Consider the following 19110-nt stretch of genomic DNA (forward strand, 5'->3'; position numbering starts at 1 on the left):
TATTTCTTTTAGATGCCTCCTGGTGCAGATCTCTCTGGGAGTTTTTGATTCAGTGTATATGTTTGGGGCTTTTTTTGTGAAAGGTTCAAATTAAAACCAGCTGTTAACAATGTAGAGCCAATACAACGTTTGCCGTCTTGTATCAGACGAAAGAGCCTACTTATTACTTATTATGATTGTATTAGCTTCATAAGTAAAGGCCCATTTCAAGGCTCTCCTCTTCCTTTGTGTGCCGTACATCGAGCCTTCATTTTCCCATGAGATCGCAAGCCAGAGGCTGACAGAAATGATCTGAATGCCGATGATGTCACTATTGTAGAGCCATTACAATGCGCAATCAACATTGACTTCATAATGACACGTTCAAGAAGAATCGTGAATGCCACTTTAATGTTAGCTAGTTTTTTATCCTAACATTCAGTCCTCTTTGTTGGCTGATTCAGGCTCTAAGCACAAACAGATGCTTGATGGTCACAAGGGCAGCCAGTCACAACGCAGGGTCCGGATGTCATCATCACCCAGGCCCACCAGTCGAATTAAGCAGCGAATGGGCAGCAAGCCCAGAGCCTTGGTGGGTGTATCCAGCCAGCCTTTTCACTGTGAAATGTGCCAGGTGTCCGTCAACTCAGAGACACAGCTGAAGCAGGTGGGTTTAACCTGATATTATAAATGTGACAGATTTGACTACAGAACCCTAACCTTGGTGTTTCTCGATTCAAGATTTGTCTATTTGGTTTTCCTAATCAGTGCTGTCCTGACTGAATAACTTTATATTGTTGCCCCTTTTTAGCACATGAGCAGCAGGAGACACAAAGAGCGTTTGGCTGGGAAGCCTGTCAAGGCGAAGTTCACCCCTTATAATAAACTACAGCCCAGTGCTATCTTAGCGGTGAGAATTTGTTACACACACACACACATACATTTGAAATAACATAATCAATTCTTCCTGGTCTAGTGTCAACATATTTACAAGTTTAATGACTGCTTAGTGGTTTATAAATATAAATTAATTTGTTATGGTAAAACACACTTGTCCAGACAGAAATATCTCAACATATCTTGGATGGACTGCCATGACATTTTGAACAGACATTGATGGTTACTAAATGGTGAATCGTCATGCCTTTAATGATACTCCGACCTTTTTAGAGGCATCATCAAGTCAGAATTGACATTTGTCCATTTGTTGTTTCATGTATATGCATGTGTATGAACAATTTAGATACAAGCACAACTAATGATGTTCCCATGTTACCAATATGTACTCTGTGTTAAGTGTTAATTAGCAAATGGGGAACAAGGTAAAGGTAAGTTATAACGGCTCATCAGCATCTTAGAATCTCATTGCAAACCAGTTAGCAGGATCATTTTGATATGTATTGTGACTTTGGTTTCAGACTAAACTGGCCCTGCAGAAGCACTTTTCCAAGGCCCTACCGGCGGGGTTCCTGGCAAACCACCTCAATCAGGCTGCTTTGTGCTCCATGGCTTCTGGAACCTTGGGACTTCGCCTGCCGCAGGGGCCCACAGCCATCATCCACGGCCCCCTGATCAGCCCAACACTATTCAGGCCTGCCCCAGGACCTCTGAGGGCCACACATGCACCTATTATCTTCTCTCCTTACTAGCAATGAGCCACGCTAGGTTGGAGGACTTACAGTAGAGTGGACATAGCCTAGCCAAAGCTGGACTAGCAGGAAAGACAAGCATGGTCGGTGAGGATAAGGCATGGGACCCCCTAATGGACACCGGGACACAACGCAGACCGCGCTGGCAGCATATCAACATGTCATGTTTGGCAGTTTTTAGTCATAAGAACAGTATGCCCACTCCCTGGTGTGGATTGATATTTCAGTACTGACCATATTGTCTCCTCTTTCAAAATGGAAGGACCATCACTCAGCTGTTTCCCCTTGACTTTGTGTTGAGTGCATGATCCCTGGGGTCTGGACCTCTCTGGAAGCCATATTGACAAGCATCTTTTAGTTTTATTTATAAGAGAATCCTAGACTAATAGAATAGCGTGAGTAAATGTAATTAAGTGTTTGTTGCCAAAATTCTTAAAATGTCAGAGCTTTCTAATTTTACGTACAGTACTTCATTCCTGCTTTAGTCTTCATAACCAAAATCAAGAAAAAATACAGTTTGCTAATGAAATGACAAAGGAGATTGATTGCTGAGGATCTTGCTTCTAAGTTGTACATGTCTACAGCCATTGTCTGAAATGTATGTGTTTCTTTATAATTTATTTAAGATAAATACATTAATTTCTCTGTCTGTTTCTCTCTTGCTCTCTGTGTTATGAGGTGACAATCAACGACCACCCTGATATGATGCCAAGAATTTTCGCCATATGGAAATACATTCAAGACTTGTTTTTAGTTAAAGTTATAAGATTAAAAACTTGTGTGAATAAATAATTTTAAGCAACAGCTTGATGCTGTGCATATGAACAGACTCGCTGATGTGTGCTGTTCCCCAAAATGTAAATCATGTATCTACAAGTTATTTAATGTGTCTTTGATGTCTTTATTACATCTTTTATTTTTGTAAGAGAATTGTATTAAAAATCAATCTTCTTTTACTTTAGAAATCCCTTCCCATCTGATTGTGTTAAATAATTTTAAGCAATATTTTGTTTTGAATTGCCCCTTGGTCAAATGTATGAATAGTGTAAGTGTGCATCAATTGCAATAATGTAAATGATTATGTGGAAAAAAACGTCAATACTGTATTCTATATGAACTTATAAATGGTACTGTCTTTTTTACACTTGTGTTATTTTCTTTCTTCATATTCAAATATGAGTCTCTTCTATAAGAAAGTGAGTCCTGATAGATATACAGTGAGTAAAGGTGTAGTTCATGATTGATTATAGTTATGGGCAAGAACACTTAAAAGTATTGCATCATCAGTAAGATACTGTTCTCATTTGAGATCACTCAAAGGTCAGGGATATCATAGGCAAATGAAAATAATAAATACATGTTTTTAACAAAATGAATCATCAAGCACAGTAGAGCATATCAACTGTGGAGAGTCACTGAACTCTAACTCCAATTCTTTAGCCGGAAACTGTTTAGTGGGAAAGTCATGCTAATGTGTGTCCCATACCTGATACCTTATGATACTCTAGTGCCCTCTATTGGTATTTTGCTAAAAAAAAAACAAGCAAGATGGGTTGAATAGGAGCGGAGATGTCAGGGCTTTTTCTGAAATATTATACATTTTTATCAATCTTTATCAATCTAAAAAGTAAGAGCGTATAAGTATAAATAAAACAGAAATGCCATTTAAATCACTGTATTGATACACAAACTGTGTTTTTCTATAGTGTCAGCTCTTAATGTGACACCGGGCACGGCGCCACGAGGGGGCAAACGGGGGCATTGACCCCTCAGTTGTATTCTTTACCCCCTCACTTTGAGCATCATTCATCCATCAAAAAGTACAATAAATGTCACAATTATTAAATAATAACTTTAAATAATTATCTTCCCCAATACACGTTACTACGTTTAGATCAGATATGTGGGCAGGCAGTCAAGCAACATGTAAAAAAGCCTCCACACCAAGTGAGCTTGTTGTCTTTATGTTAGCGTGTGTGCTTAGCTGTAAACATAGTCGGATGGGTGACAAAAACTACCCCTTTTTCCGGGCAGAGTCCCCGTTTTCGGTGGTTGGTACCCGGTTGAAACTCCCGGAAATGTTCCCATTTTTAACCTGCGTTAAAAAAAAATAGAGCAAGGTGAAATCAAATGTTATATGTCAGTAAAAACAGAGTAACAGTGTTGTGCCTGTTTGTAGCGTTAGCATATTTCTTCTTCTACTACTACTACTTCTTCTTCTTCTTTAATGGCGAATTGCTTCCACTTGGAGCATATATCGCCACCTACTGTTGATTTATTAAATGTTTATATTAAATCCTTGTCCTCAGACCAGTGTTTTTGAGGAACTTGAAGATCAGCTTGTTTGCTTCATTTCTTGATCTACTTTCGTATATTGACTTGAAATCCATGTCCTTGATGTTATGTTGTTCCAGTGCAAGAATGAGTCTTTGTCTGTTATAATCCGGGCAGCTAAATGTAATTTTTCTCCCCAATTTTCGGCACCCCGATGGGTTGATGCGCCCTTAGCATTCGCCTATACTGGTGAAAACAATATGACATCAACACAAAATAAGAAAGACAACTACAGATAGCACCACACATGATGGTTAGCCTACAGGCAGCCCTATTATTTAGGGCTGCCTGTATGCAGTGATGTACCTGAACGCGTTTAATGAACGATCGTTCATGAACGCGTTCATATTTTGGGCGAACGTGAACTGAACGTACTGTATTTCCGCTAGATGAACGTAATTGAGAACGCGTTCATTCTCAGCGCTGTATAACGGCGTTCAAAAGTGCGTTCATTCTCAGCACTGTATTATAACGGCGTTCAAAAGTGTGCCAGATTTCATATGCCTTTCAGCCGAAAACCCAGTTAAAACACACCGTAAACAGGCTTCAAAATAATGCGGAAAACCACCCAATCTGGCAACAGCAAGCTGCCTGTGACGCGTACGCGCCTGTCACCCCTGGCTGTCGCACTAAAATATAAATATACTAAATATATCAGACTCCTCACAACAAACAATGTGGAACCGGCGAGCATTGAATGAATGAATTAATTAGTATGGATGAAGCCGAGAGCAGCTGCAGCAGCACTCGCTCAGAGTGAGACTCTACGGCAGGGGTGGGGAACCTCCGGCCTCCGGGCCGTATACGGCCCGCGAGACAATTTGGTACGGCCCTCGAGGTAATTTATAAACACACGCAAAAAATAAAAAAATGAAAGAAATCTAGACCGCAAAAAAATTAAACAAGCGAGTGCCTGTTTTTCCTGGCCAAGGTCAGGGTCCTTGAACACAACATGAGCCTAACGTGTCATCACGTGGTATATGTCTCGACTGACAGGGGTGCAGTTCTGACGGAGAGCACCAGAACGCCACTCCAGCACTTCAGAAATTGCAGTACCGATAAGTCCATACACATGCCGCAGTTTCTGCGTGTCTGTGTCTTTAGTTGAAAGCCCAGTGGCGATCTGCTCATCTGTCATACTGATCAGACAGTCAATAACTGTGTTGTTATCATTAGCATCTGGTTAGCTAGCTATGCTAACGAATATAAGAAGCTTTGTCTACAACCAGTGAGGTAAAGGCACATCTTTATATGATCATTATAGTTATAAAAAAAATAAGAGAATAAAGTAAACGGGTATAAAATACTATATGACAGTTATTAATAAACAAGAATACAGTTTGAAAGGGGAGTGATTTGTCAAATATCCATAAATTAAAAGAAAATCTGCTTACAGTTGTGTTTGGGTGTTGAGAGATGTGTCCATAGATCGCCTAATGTTGCTCTCAAAGTGCAACAAATCTTCCCAGGGGAGCATGCCCCCCGGACCCCTCTAGAGGAGGTTAGGTCCCCCCCACTTAAACCATGTTCACATGGATAGGAAACTAAATACATTTGCACACATCTTGTGTCCATATCTTTCTGTGTTGGTGGTCACGCCACACCCTGCACGTGCATGCATACGCGAGTCATGGTGAGATATCTGGATTAGGAGGTTGCTTTTTCTTTGCACAGAATGAAATGAATGGGCTGTGATTTTAGTTTTTTTAAGCAGAGGTCAATAACTTGTACGGCCCTCTGAGGATATTGTAAAAATTGAAATGGCCCATTAACATCGTACAGGAGACAAATAATAGCTCGCAGCAACGTATTGAAAAAAGAACTATAAACTATAAATTAGTTCATTTTTGAAACCATGAACTTTAGTTCAACATTTTGAATTATGAACTATGAACTGAACTAGTTCATTTTAAAATGTGTGAACTATGAACTGAACTAGTTCATGTAGAAAGTGAACTTTCCCAACACTGCCTGTATGGATCAGGTTTTTGCCAAAGCGAGCCCTTTTACTAGAATAATAATATGTTATGTATTATATCAACCGTATTGGTACAATGAGCGACATCTAGTGACGGATTTTGGAACATTGATTTGATTTTTCTCCTGGCAGTTAGACTCTAGAGACAAACCAGGGGACTTTATTTGTATTCTGTGTCTGTCCATTTGGTGTAGTATTTTATCCAACATTACATTTGGTTTATATATGAGTCACTTTCTTATGAAATGCCAGGTTTTAGGCCTTGATTTGAACATTCAATCCTGAAAATAAAAAATCAACCAGATTAATGTTTCTTTAATCCTGACTAGAGGTAAGTAAATCTGTATAGGAAGACGAGTTAAGGGATATATGAGAAAAGGTTATGGTATAATTACAGAGCCTGTCAATTTATAAATTGAGGAAATCAATGTTAGTCTGTTAACCAGTGGTGTAGTGGGCGTTGGACGCGGGGGTACGCCGTACCCCCACTTATTTGAAGAATGATTTCTTTTTTTAATAGTCTAATCCATCTAAAATCATTGCCAGTGTTATCAGTTGCAAGTGTGTGTTTTTTGTAATAATGACGAAAACATAATAGGCAGATTTCACAGTAATTATAATAAAAACGTAGCTCAAGCATTTATGCAACTTGATTTGAAGCGTGTTTGTGTGTGAGGGGCAGCACCGTGTGTGTTTGTAGGGTAACCAGGTGTCCCGCACTGTGCGGGACTGCACACACAGCATTTTTAATATTTGTCCCACGTCCCACAAATTGAGACTATGTCTCGCATTTGAGTAATAGTCACGCAGAAAGGCCGGATCGGTTCGCTGACAGTCGGCACCGGCCTTTATTATTATATTGTCTAAACGGCATCATGTAAGTTGCGCTGACAGGCGACACAGAGGTCCCCCCCCCGTTGACAGTTCACGAGTGCGTCCATAGTGTCTCCCGTCCACCCACCACCCCCCCACCCCTGCCCCGTCCACCCAGTAAAAAAATCCCCACTACACCACTGCTGTTAACCAAAGTGCAGCCATCTATCTATCAACTATCTATTATTAAAGATCAGAGGAAAATAACAGAACGAGAGGGGTAAATCCGGAATAAAAATAAAGAAGCAAAGAGATTGTAGAGCAGTGAGAAGGAAAAAAGCTTGGTGTGTCAATTCATTACATTGCCAGTATTTTTCGTTGTTGTGAAAAAAAAATCGCCCCCTCGGATTTTTTAACAGCCCCCTCAGTCATTTCATCCTGGAGCCGGGCCTGTGTGACACTGTCTCTATACAATGTAAGCCAAAGCATTTATTTCATCTGATAATTGTAAATCGCTATGGATAAAAGCGTCAGCTAAATGAAATGTAATGTAATGTAATCATTCCTGATGATAGCAGCCTGATGACCACACACACAGTAAAGTAAGTAAAACAGTCATTACTGGTGAGTTTCCTCCTTTTTCAGAACATACATTTTTAAAAGCAAATGTACATAACTTTAAATATTGATTAAAGTCACATATATGATATATCTATTTAATATTGTATAATTGATGATGTGATACAAATCCTGCTTTGGGAAAGTTATGCAAGAATACATGTGTTTTGTATATTGTTTGTGTATGTGTTTTCTTTTATCAGTCTATAATAATAATAATAATAATAATAAACAATCTTTAATAATGACAATATAATAATAGTTATTATTATTACAATTGTAATAGAGTTGAACTGCTTTTTTTCTTCCAAATAATCATTTCAATTGGTGACAAATTCCTTCAGACAAACATCTCTAGCTACTGATATGCATTTCTTATTTGCTACGCATGTAGGATTCTAAATAACATTAATTTTAACTAAGAAACAACCCTGAAAGGACGGGGTTCATTAAGAAATGTAGTGTTACGTTTTCCTTTTTTTCATAGGCCTACTTCTTATGACCTCAAAAACTGAAGAAAAAAAGCTCTCTTACCGGAAATGACGTAGGTTCGTGTTCGTCCTTTCCAGAAAAAATGGCAGCTGTTGACATCGACGTACCGGTGGACACAGACCTTGAAATCCCTAATCAGGATGACTTGGAGCGGTAAACATTTAATTGTTGTGTGTGTTTAGTTGTGATGTGTGTATAGTATCAAAATAACCCGGGATTCACGGACTGAACCAACCCGCCGCTAGCTGACAAGGCTCGGGCACAACAACGAGATCACGAGCTAACCAGGCTAGCTTTACGTGGGAAAAAACGGCCCTTTATACAAAATCTTGCATTTTGTTAGTTGTCATAATAACAGGCAGTGGCATAATTGTAGTTGTGACGGTTAAATCAGTCCGCATATTGTGGGTTTCTTCTAATTCACTTCGAAACTTAATCGTCAAGAGAAGCTAGCTAAGACAATTAGCGTGTCTCGGCACATGCTCGGTTACAGCTTTTTTAAAAATATTTAGTAATGTGAGACCCATTAGTTATTTTAACTATTTGTACTGACCCATTTTAAATCTGAACATGTTAAAAAAGAAAAAAACAGGTAGGCCTACAGCATTTTTCTTGTTGCCTAACAGCAGCTTTCTGTGCTTAGATCTTTCTAGAAAGTTCCAGAAGAGGCAGGCAGATAGCATTTAGCTGGACTCAAATTATCAGATCAAGAAACAGTCATTATATAAACTTCCTAAAACATCTAAAACGGCCCAAATTAGTAGTACTTTAGTGTTGTGATACCAAATTAATGTTTTCAAAAGTAAAAAGCAAATTGGATAAATTCATTTTCTTTTATATGAATCTTCTAAATGATGCATATACAAATGAACCACTTCACTGCTGAAAAAACCGGAGTTTGAGCTAACATTGCTTAACAAAAAAGTTGGAAGCTAATCTGTACTAGTGTCAAAATGTAAAATTAATTGTTTGAAAGAAGACATGTTTCCCCTCTCTATTGTGTTAATATTTGAATGATTTCTGTAACTGAAATTATGCAAAGCTATTAGTCTGCCAGATAATATAAAAAGGAAAAGTGTAATTGTTTTGTGACCCATTTAAAGTAATACAAAAAAATCCCCTGGCTGAAATTAGGCAAAGGGGAAAAACTCTTCAAAGTATAATAGATTGAAGAGGATTTGAAGATTTCACTTTATAATAAAAAGTGTTGATGAAAGCTTCTGAAGGGTTCAGTGAGATGTGTTACATAAGTAGTTGGCTGCATTTCTGGTCAAACTCCAAGTCAGAGCTTAACAATAAATATAAAACATATTGAAATTAAAAAAATGTACTAGTGCAATCTTCAAATTTCAAGGCAAAATGTTGCCAAAGTACAATTTTTAAAGTGTAATATTCTTATGTCAAATTAAGGGTGAATATGCTTATGATATCAAACACTAATCATTGTTATAAGTTGTGTTGACCTTGCTGCCTGCATTCCTATCTTTTGGTTTCATTTCTCCTGATTCACAATCTGAATTGATGGAAAATGTTACTGCCCATGATGTCACTGACTTGGGTGTGGCATGAAAAGCAACTCTTTTGAATACTTCGTCACACAGAGAGGCAGCTTCTCCTTGAACCAGACAGTGTAGATTTACCCTTTAACACTTGGCTCTTGAAAGGGCTGCAGCAGGTGAATTTCACTGCTATGTTTAGTACTGCAGCTTCCAGGACTGAGTGTGCCCTGCGCTACTGTCCCAGTTCCAGGTGTAACTAACTCAGTCCTTTCAGGCTCTTCCTTGTTTCCAAGAAATTCTCTGATGGAAACAGATGAGCAAACCAGCTGGTCTGTTGTCAAACCTTTATGTAGTGCTTTTCATTTGTTGTCTGATTTATTGCTGAAAAGTTTGATTTAGCTATATTTGATGAGAACATTACTAATTTATTTGTAATTTACCTGTTCCAACTTGACATTGATTTCTGTTTTCTGCAGTGAGGCTGAAGGCTTCAAAGAGCAAGGAAATGCATTCTACAGCAAGAAAGATTACTCCGAGGCTTTCAACTACTATACCAAGGCCATAGGTAAGATTACCACTCTTTACCTATTGACCAATCTTTATTCATATTCTCCTATCGAAAAATGCTGATATCCTCATTTTGTTGCGCCTCTCCCAGCAAATCAGCAAAATACATTACAGTGACATATGAGTCATTGCCCCCTCCTTAGATATTTCCCATCACATGTCCCCTCCATGTATTTTAGAACTGTAACTTGACTTCTGGACATACAATATATTTGCTGTACTCATCACTTTTTTGTCCCTACATCTCACTTTGCCTTCTCTCAAGGTGCCAGTCCCAAAACAGCCAGTTATTATGGGAACAGGGCAGCTACCCTCATGATGCTCTTCCGCATTCGTGAGGCCCTAGAAGACTCCCAGCAGGCTGTGCGGTTGGATGAATGTTTCATGAAGGTCGGTTTGAACATCATCTTCATTTTTTTTGCTTTGCCTGCCACTAAGATACATGGAAAAGTGGGTTTACGTTTTTACGCTGTTTTAAGTAGGACATGTTTCCCTTCTGTCCTCCAGGGTCATCTACGTGAGGGAAAGTGCCACCTGTTGTTGGGAAACGCCATGGCGGCCAATCGTTGCTTTCAGAAGGTCTTGGAGCTGGAGCCTAGCAACAGAGAGGCCCAGCAGGAGGTGTGGATCACCTTAACATTTTTGATTTCATGTTATTCTCATTTAGGAATGCATTCAATTGAATAGCATACTAAGAACAGCCTTGAAGCTAAAAGTTGAATCTTGTAACTCAAACCCATCTCTTAACAATGTAAATAAAGTTTTGATTATTGTCCTTGTTATGTTTCAGAATAAGACTGCCTCAACTCTACTAGAGTACGAACGAATGGCAGAGTTTGGCTTTGAAAAACGGGATTTCAGAAAGGTATTTTATTCCCCGTTTCTTTCCCCCCCACCAAACTCATTAACAGTACAGCCCATTTAAGATGTGATCAGTTGTTCACATTGTCCGACTAGTTTTTCTTTGCATTTAGGTATTTCTAACAACTTTTATAATCTATGAATATGCTTTGGTTTGTAAAAGCCCAATATTTAAACACGCTGACAGCAGGGCTCAAGCTTAAGGGCGTCCCGGGGCCGGAAAAAATAGGGTCGGGGAGGATAAAAAATGTTTACACACAGAGTACGTATACCGACAGTCAGCGGCACAGCTGCCCGCAAATTCCTGGCCTGCGAATAATGAGAACTCTCCATCACGGGGCAGTTTGTAAACGTCTCCTGACTGTGTTACAGACTGTCATCCTGGTTAGTGGTTACTCTGGGTTCTGTCTTCAGGACAGAGTGTTGGATTTTTTTGTTAGTTGGATGGGACTTGATTGGATTCAATATTAGAGTAACTTTCTCGTTTGTGTTTTTTTTTAAATATATTTGGCCTTTGTTTCTGTGTTTGACTGATTTCCTCAAATACAAAGGTTGATGAATTATCATCTAGATTTGTATGGTGTTTTATTTATGTTAAAGGTCACTTTGAATGATTTTAACTAGTGCTGTCAAAATTATCGCGTTAACGGCGGTAATTAATTTTTTTAATTAATTGCGTTAAAATATTTAACGCATTTAACGCATGTGCAGAATGGCCCACCCCATACGTGCCACCAGTGGCAGCGCCAGGGTATGGCTGGGGTAGGCTACACCCATACCAAGAAATGTTTTAGCCCCACCATGAAAAATGATGTTAAAGTAAGCAAAATAAAGTCTGCCAACTCGCGCGGAGTAAATTGCACAGACAGCAGTTAGTAAGATTTATTTCAGTACCCACGGTTTTGAAAACTTTTGTCACGTAGTGATCGTCTTCTCAATAGAACATCTTTGATAACGTGTTGTTGCAGGAAGTCCCGACGGAGAATACTGTTGCTGTAGTACAGGGCAGAGCCATATAATAGTAATAATATGGCTCTGGTACAGGGGTGCACATAACTGGTACGCAGGTTATGTGCTTAATCTGAAATGCGTACCGTCACTTGTGTCACAAAGCGCATTTGCGTACCGACGTACTTGTGAAACTTTTCCAGAAGGCGGTTAGATCACCGGACGACAGAGTCGGTCTCCGTGTGCACACAGACAGGGTGTTAACGTCGGTCTGTACAACGGAATTGGGCCAAAACTACGCCAACCGGCTGCAGAGGGAGACTCCCCCCTTCACTGGAGAGCTGCGCTAAAACAGCTGATCACAACGTTCACACACTGTGGTCACGAAGTACTCCACTAGCCGCCGCCGCCCCCCTCTGTCGACTTTCCTGAAGTAGCCTACTCCCCCGTTGATATCAACACGTAATGAATTAAGACCCCACGGTTTGATGATTGATAGGTGTGTGGGCTGTCTTTCATTTTGACACACAGAACAATGTTATAATAAACATAGATAGGCCTACTGTATGTTAAATGGATATATCCGCCATCTTTCATTTATCTTTCCATTCCCACAACAATATACATAAATAAATGGCATATTTTGGACATAGTTCGAATGGTGATTAATCATGATTAATTAATTTTTAAGCTGTGATTAATCTGATTAAAATTTGTAATCGTTTGACAGCCCTAATTTTAACTAATGATAATGTAGAAAAACTAATATTTTAAATTCGGGACGGTCCACATTAATTTCGGGACGGCTTAGATTGTATTTCAGGACGGTTCCGGGAGGATGGTGAAAAGTTAGTCGAGAGCCCTGGCTGACACAGTTTACAGGCATCCACTTGATTATTTGTACAAATACTTACTGTCCGTTGAAAACTGTGTTTAATAGTTCTGCTTATACTAGGACGGGTAAATGCAGAATCTTAACTTCCTTTTTGAATTCATTGCTCAATGAATCAAATATTGAAATGTATTAATGGGCTCTTGTGCTGATCCAGGTGGTTTACTGCATGGACCGGGCCTTAGTTGTGGCTACAGCCTGCCACCGCTTCAAAATCCTCAAGGCCGAGTGTCTCGCTCTGCTGGGTCGCTATCCAGAAGCCCAGTCCGTTGCAAGGTAGGAACCACTGGGGTTAGCTTCACGCTGTATGATGGTTTTGTTACAGTTACCGTGATGCATTTTTTTTTCTTGCATTGATTTAACTTGAAATATGTTTACAGGTTCTGCTTTAGTTGCTTTCTAAGAAGAGGAATTAGATTTACAGATTCTTCAGATCTTTCACTATACTTTCTTTTCCAGTGATATCCTTCGAATGGATTCCACGAACGCAGACGCACTCTACGTCCGAGGCCTCTGTCTCTACTACGAGGACTGCATCGATAAAGCCGTGCAGTTCTTTGTCCAGGCTCTGCGCATGGCTCCTGACCACGAGAAGGCTCGGTTAGCCTGCAGGGTAAGATTGTTATTATTTTCTTCCTCCTCACGCAGTATCTATTTGAGAAAATCAAGTATTTTGAATGAATAAAATCCAGATTTGCATGACAAATTCTGCCAGTGTTATCTTAGTTGTATATGTTTTGGCACAGTGCAACACATTTTCAGATTTCCTATATGTTCACCACTTGCTATGGCTAATCCTTTATGGCATGATGAAAAGGGTGCATATATAAATATAAGCAAGATGCTCACAAAGACAGGTAAGAAATACTAGATAGATGTTGATTTGTTTGACTGGGTGGCCCTCCACCATAGAGTGCCACAGTGACGCCTCCTAAAACCTGGTTTTAGTTAGCATTTTACCACTTCCAATTTCTCCATAGGATTAGAAATTGCGTTGGTTTTTGTCGAAGGAACCGGAAGGAGTTTACTTCCAGGTTTTAGGACGCGTCACTGTGGCACTCTATACACACCTTTTGGTATTGTTGTGAAAAACAGTGTAAAGAACTTGTGTTCTTTACAGACCCACTCAGGTTTAAATTTCACTTAAAGTTTGAGTCAATATTTTTTAAAGTAACAGTGAATTGTTCCCTTTCTAAATCAGAATGCAAAAGCATTAAAAGCCAAAAAAGATGAGGGCAACCTGGCATTTAAGAGCTGCAGCTATGACGCTGCCTACAAGCTGTACACGGAGGCCCTGACGATAGACCCCAACAACATCAAGACCAACGCTAAACTCTACTGCAACAGAGCCACGGCAGGAGTAAAGGTAAGGAATTAAAGGGCATATTGCCATTCCAAGGCGTTTTATAAATAATGCTGTCTTATTATATGCTTTTAAATAGAAATCTTGCAAAGTGTTCAGGCTCTTTTTCCTCTTCTACAGCTGAGGAAACTTAATGAAGCCATTGAAGACTGCACCAGTGCCATCAAACTCGATGATACCTACATCAAGGCCTACCTAAGAAGAGCTCAGTGGTATGTTCCACAGACATGAAGACAATTTGTATGCTCAGTATTGTGCAGTTTTTTTTAAATACCTTTTGTGACCTCTTAGTTTCATGAACACAGAGCAGTATGAGGAGGCCGTGCGCGACTATGAAAAAGTTTACCAGACAGAAAAAACGTCAGGTAAGCTGGTGTTTGTTGTGTGTTTGTTTTCTGCATGGTTACCTTTTCTTAACTGATAGATTGGCTCAAATTTCACCACTCACATTTGATCCCTTTTTAGAGCACAAGCATCTGCTGAAGACGGCACAGCTGGAGCTGAAGAAGAGTAAAAGGAAAGATTACTACAAGGTGCTGGGAGTCGGCAAAAGCGCCACCGAAGACGAGATCAAAAAAGCGTATCGCAAACGGGCCCTCATGCACCACCCTGGTAGGTCTATTTTTCATGGAAATGTAACTAAAGTTGCATCAAATATAATTTATGTTTGATCTAATCGACGAAATAGTAATACTATAATGATGATAAATACTGTATCGTATAATAATGGAACGTAAAATGGCATTTAACTGACGAGGTATTTTGCTGGTGAGAGATTTTAGTTGCTTTAGCCTGTAGAAGCTAGTAAGCCTACTATTTTCAGTGGTACAGCTGAGAAAGAGTATTTTTTTTTGGTCATGGAAAATTAGGTAAAGATCATGGAAAATTCATTGGTCAAAAAGTGTATGAACCCTGCTGATTACATTTGAAGGATTATTTATCTCACGGTTTCTGTATTGCTTCATCGTCTTGCAGACCGCCACAGTGCAGCGACCCAAGAGGTTCAGAAGGAGGAGGAGAAGAAGTTCAAGGAGGTGGGCGAGGCCTTCACTGTGCTCTCCGACCCCAAGAAGAAGATGCGCTACGACAGTGGCCACGACCTGGAGGACGAAGGCTCCTGTGACGGCGGAGGTAGAGGTTTTTACAAATTTTTTTTTCCTTGATAAATGTACATTGAACCTGCATTTGTATTTTACAAAAAGTATTTTAAAGGTATATATTTTTTAGAACACAATCATATGCCTCTTTAATAGGGATGCACGATATTGGGTTTTTGAAACCGATACCGATAACTTCCTACTTCTCAAGACCGATACCGATAACCGATAATAAAAAAAGATTTACGCCACTAATTATTTTAACGCGATTAACGCATGTGTATTTGTTGTCCTCGGCCGCCCCGTAGTTTCAGAGCGCATCGAGTTTAAAATACCATCTACAAGCTGGTGCTGACACGCCCGCTTGTGGCAGACCACACTTCCACGCTCACCGGCAGGCACCGACTGGCCATTGGGAGGACCGGGAGGGTGTGTGTGTGTGGCCCGAGCGAGCGAGAGAGAGAGACCTTACGTGCATTGTTGTTGTTAGCATCTGGTGCTAGCTAGCTGCGCTAACGGTTATAAGGAGCTGTTTAAATGAAAGCAGAGGAGCGACATTTCGCCACAACTGCGCCGAGCACTTGACTTGATGCAGGAAGCAGACAGCGGGACATTGTACGAACAGTCGGTACGGATAGTGCACAACATGATTGCAGCTCCGGTTTGAGCATATGCCTTGAGTTGCACATAGCTCCAGCGCGCGCACACACACACACTTTGTATTGTATTATTGTCTTCGTACGCTTTTAACACACCATCGTAGCGATGGCGATGTTTCAGGTGACTGATCAGGTTCGAAGTATTAGGGAGCGCTGGATTTGTGAAGAACTCCCCTCTTCCTAAACCACTAATACCACAGTACTGGCAAAACGGGAGGAGCAGATTGAAAAACAAGCGCCCCTCATCCCAATCCACCCACACCGCAGTATTTTTTTCTTTTTTTTACCCAAAAAATATATTGTATATTATCGGGGCTATTAATACTGTTATCGGGTTTATCGGGATGACGTCATAATTCCTAATATCGGACCGATAATTATCGAGCCGATAATTATCGTGCATCCCTACTCTTTAATGCTGTGTTTCTCTGTGAGTACTCAACGGATCCAAATAACCCACCTTTAACTTTAGCGTTTGTTTTAGGTACAGGACACTAGTTTCCTGTATCTCTCTGTAGTGTACATATGCAATGCAGTGGTGACACTGTATTATGATATGTTCAGTGTCAAATAGCTTGATTCACCTCCACTCTGTTTAGCCTAATGAATCATCTTGTTCTACCTAGACCTCATCGTCACCAGCTAATTCTGCTATATTATCTTTTCCTAGATTTTGATGCAAACAACATCTTCAGGGCTTTCTTTGGCGGCCATGGTGGTGGAGGTGGAGGAGGACAAGGAGGCCAAGGAGGAGGAGGGGGAGGATATAGTTTTGACTCTAGTCCAGGTATGTTTTTTGCCCAGTTCAGACATCCTTTAGTTCAGTGGTTCGCGGACCCATTTCTAGTGGGTCGCAGATGTGTGAGTGAAGAAAGAAATAAAAAAATTATTTATTTTCCTTTTTTTTTTTAAAGTCAAACTTTTATTTTGAAGGCCCGATTTTCTAATGCTGTGCATGCAGTAGGCGTTGGACCAAAAGTAACGGAGACCATAAACAGTTCTGTCACGTAGTGATCATCTTCTCAATAAAACATCTTTGCTGATGTTTTTTCGAGTCTTCTGGCCAATCAGAATCAAGATTGTTGCCGGAAAGCCCCACTTTGCGGTAGAATTATTCTTTATACATCCATGGGTACAACTTCAGATAAAAATGAACAAATAATTAAATGACCCCGGTTTGATGAGTGACAGGTCACAGAACAATGGGAGCTATCTACCCTTATCCACAATTTAAAGTAATTCACACACTCTCTCCTCTTTGCTCTTCTCTCTGTGTGGAGCAGCAAGTTCAGCTGTCAGAACAAAGTGAAAAACAAACAATGGCATAAAATATTCTTAATATGTCGGGTAGTAATAGATTTATTTATTTTCTTCTCAGAGTGTACCAGAAGGCGTAGTTTATATGTTAGTATTTCTCCCCCTGCTGGGGTTGGGTTTTCAGCATGTGTGCCTTTTTATGTTATACAATTCAGCTTTGATTCCATCATCTCATTAATCCTTTTTTAAAAGCATACTTTAGTTCTGTTAAGGGATATATGCACTGTACTTCACTTTAATTAATATTGTATGCTGAAAAGCGTATATATTACAGCACGATTTTTTGTTGAATAGATTTGAGTGGTTCAAAATTTCGGGTCGCGATCTATTGCCAAAGGAACAAGTGGGTCCTCAGGCCTGACCAGTTGAGAACCACTGCTTTAGTTTATTGAAGCACAGAATAATTGATAAGAGAAATCACATGATATGAACTAACTTTCTTTTTCTTTTTTTCAAGACTCTGGACCTGGAAATTTCTTTTTCCAGTTTGGTTAAAGTGAAGGAGCATGCGGGAAAATGCCACCCTGCAGTGGACAGAATCCCACAGAATGTGGGACAGTTGGACCCACAGTCACCTCCTGACGCTCACACTCCTGAGTGTCTCGCAAAATCTCCCCACTATTTTCTTTCTTTTTTTAAAGGTGTTTTTGATTACTCCATACACTCTTAAACTCTCTGCCCCGCATTGATGCTAACAAAAAGTGGAAAGGATAATTGAGAGACTTTAGTTAAGAATTAACATTGTAAATAAGAAAGTGCTTAAGAAGTCTTTTTTTTAGGAGGTTTGGATCAGCTGATCAGAGCATGCCCCTTTTGCCAAAATCAAAATGATACTAAATTGAAATCTTGTTAAACTGCCTATACTTTCAGAAGTAAGCAGATGGTGGAAATGAATTGGAAGTGTAAGCATCATGATTGATTTTTAGAAGACTTAACATGGCATACGTTTTTTTTAAGGTTCTCCTGGGACAGCATGTCTCCATAGAGCAAGAGTCAATATGCTGTGGAAGTTCAATGTCTAAACTGACCTCAGGACAGCCTTTATAGGACAACACCGGCGAGCGCGTGTTCAGGTTTTTTGGCTCACTCTGCAAATTTATAGAATCAACGTGCAGGGTTTTTTGTTTCTTCTCCATGCTGCATTGTATATTTGACTCGAATGTAAAGCGTTTTGTCCATAAATGTTTTTTTCTTCTTCAGTTTTCCCTTAGTCTATTTATATTTATTGTACTGTATATCCTAACCTGTATACAGCATAATGCCAGTGTTCATTGTCTTCCTCCTTTTTTAAGAGACTCATTTGTAAATGTTTTTCACATCATCTTTGCTTTCAGATTTGCTTTGCTTTCAGTCTTTTTTTTTTTTACAGGCCAAAATACCCACACACGCACACACCTACAGATTTCCTACTCTCGAAAGCACCAATAACACATCTGCCCCATTGAAATGTAATTGGTGCCTTACCAAAAACACCAGATCAGTTCATCTTCTTACTAGTACAGCAAAAGCAAAAGTTTGCAAAAGGCAGCATTTACACTTGAATAGCACGTTGTTTTTTGTTTTTGTGCTCTTTTAAAGGACGTGTTTAACATCTGGCCAGTGAAGGAAAATTATTTTTTGCAATTAAATTCTTCATCCCGTCAAACATAAAATACTTCATCTCATGTGTTGTCAATCACGCCTGGCTATCATCCACCCATACTTGTAATGCACGTTCTGTCAGTACAGCTCTTACCCTACTCGTTCGACCTGTTTTTAAAGGGGCACTGATGGTAGGTTGGAAACTTCTATTGTTAATTGTTCTATCACTGATCTATGTATCATTTTTAAACTTGTCACAGTATTACTGACATGCTTTTCTTATTGCGAAAAATAAAGGCTCGTCTTTTACTGTAATGTTGGGACTTATATGTAAGTTATGTATGGAGTAATTTACTAAAATACTGTACTTCAATTAATATAATGTATTCTCTCTTCATTTGGCAGCCATAGTTACTTTCATTAGGATTTACACAAAAACATGTAATCTGCTTTAAAAAGTTGA

At 39.6% G+C, this 19110-nt stretch overlaps 2 protein-coding genes across 5 annotated transcripts in view; both read left to right on the forward strand.

The window, feature by feature from the left end:
* The window catches only part of LOC117464437 (zinc finger protein 385C-like), a 68376-nt gene extending 65636 nt beyond the window's left edge, over nt 1-2740 (forward strand). For all 3 annotated transcript variants that reach the window (XM_034106861.2, XM_034106862.2, XM_034106863.2), the window contains 3 exons: nt 444-646; nt 791-889; nt 1398-2740. In XM_034106861.2, coding sequence (XP_033962752.1) covers nt 444-646; nt 791-889; nt 1398-1628 — 533 coding nt within the window. In that variant the 3' untranslated portion in view covers nt 1629-2740. The remainder of the gene's footprint in view (nt 1-443; nt 647-790; nt 890-1397) is intronic.
* A 5169-nt stretch (nt 2741-7909) lies between these two features.
* LOC117464797 (dnaJ homolog subfamily C member 7-like) lies at nt 7910-18981 on the forward strand. Of its 2 annotated transcripts, none has more exons than XM_034107486.2 (14): nt 7910-8016; nt 9839-9927; nt 10195-10319; nt 10437-10550; nt 10720-10794; nt 12788-12906; nt 13090-13243; nt 13832-13996; nt 14114-14205; nt 14285-14358; nt 14459-14605; nt 14969-15130; nt 16420-16536; nt 17524-18981. In XM_034107486.2, the coding sequence occupies exons 1-14, from the start codon at nt 7946-7948 to the stop codon at nt 17559-17561; spliced, it is 1542 nt and encodes a 513-aa protein (XP_033963377.1). In that variant the 5' UTR covers nt 7910-7945; the 3' UTR covers nt 17562-18981. The 2 variants fall into 2 exon arrangements, with proteins under 2 accessions (XP_033963377.1, XP_033963378.1); XM_034107487.2 differs by having other exon boundaries at nt 14969-15124.
* Nucleotides 18982-19110: the final 129 nt, after the last annotated feature.

Source organism: Pseudochaenichthys georgianus, chromosome 19, assembly GCF_902827115.2.
Source record: "Pseudochaenichthys georgianus chromosome 19, fPseGeo1.2, whole genome shotgun sequence".
NCBI lineage: Eukaryota > Metazoa > Chordata > Actinopteri > Perciformes > Channichthyidae > Pseudochaenichthys > Pseudochaenichthys georgianus.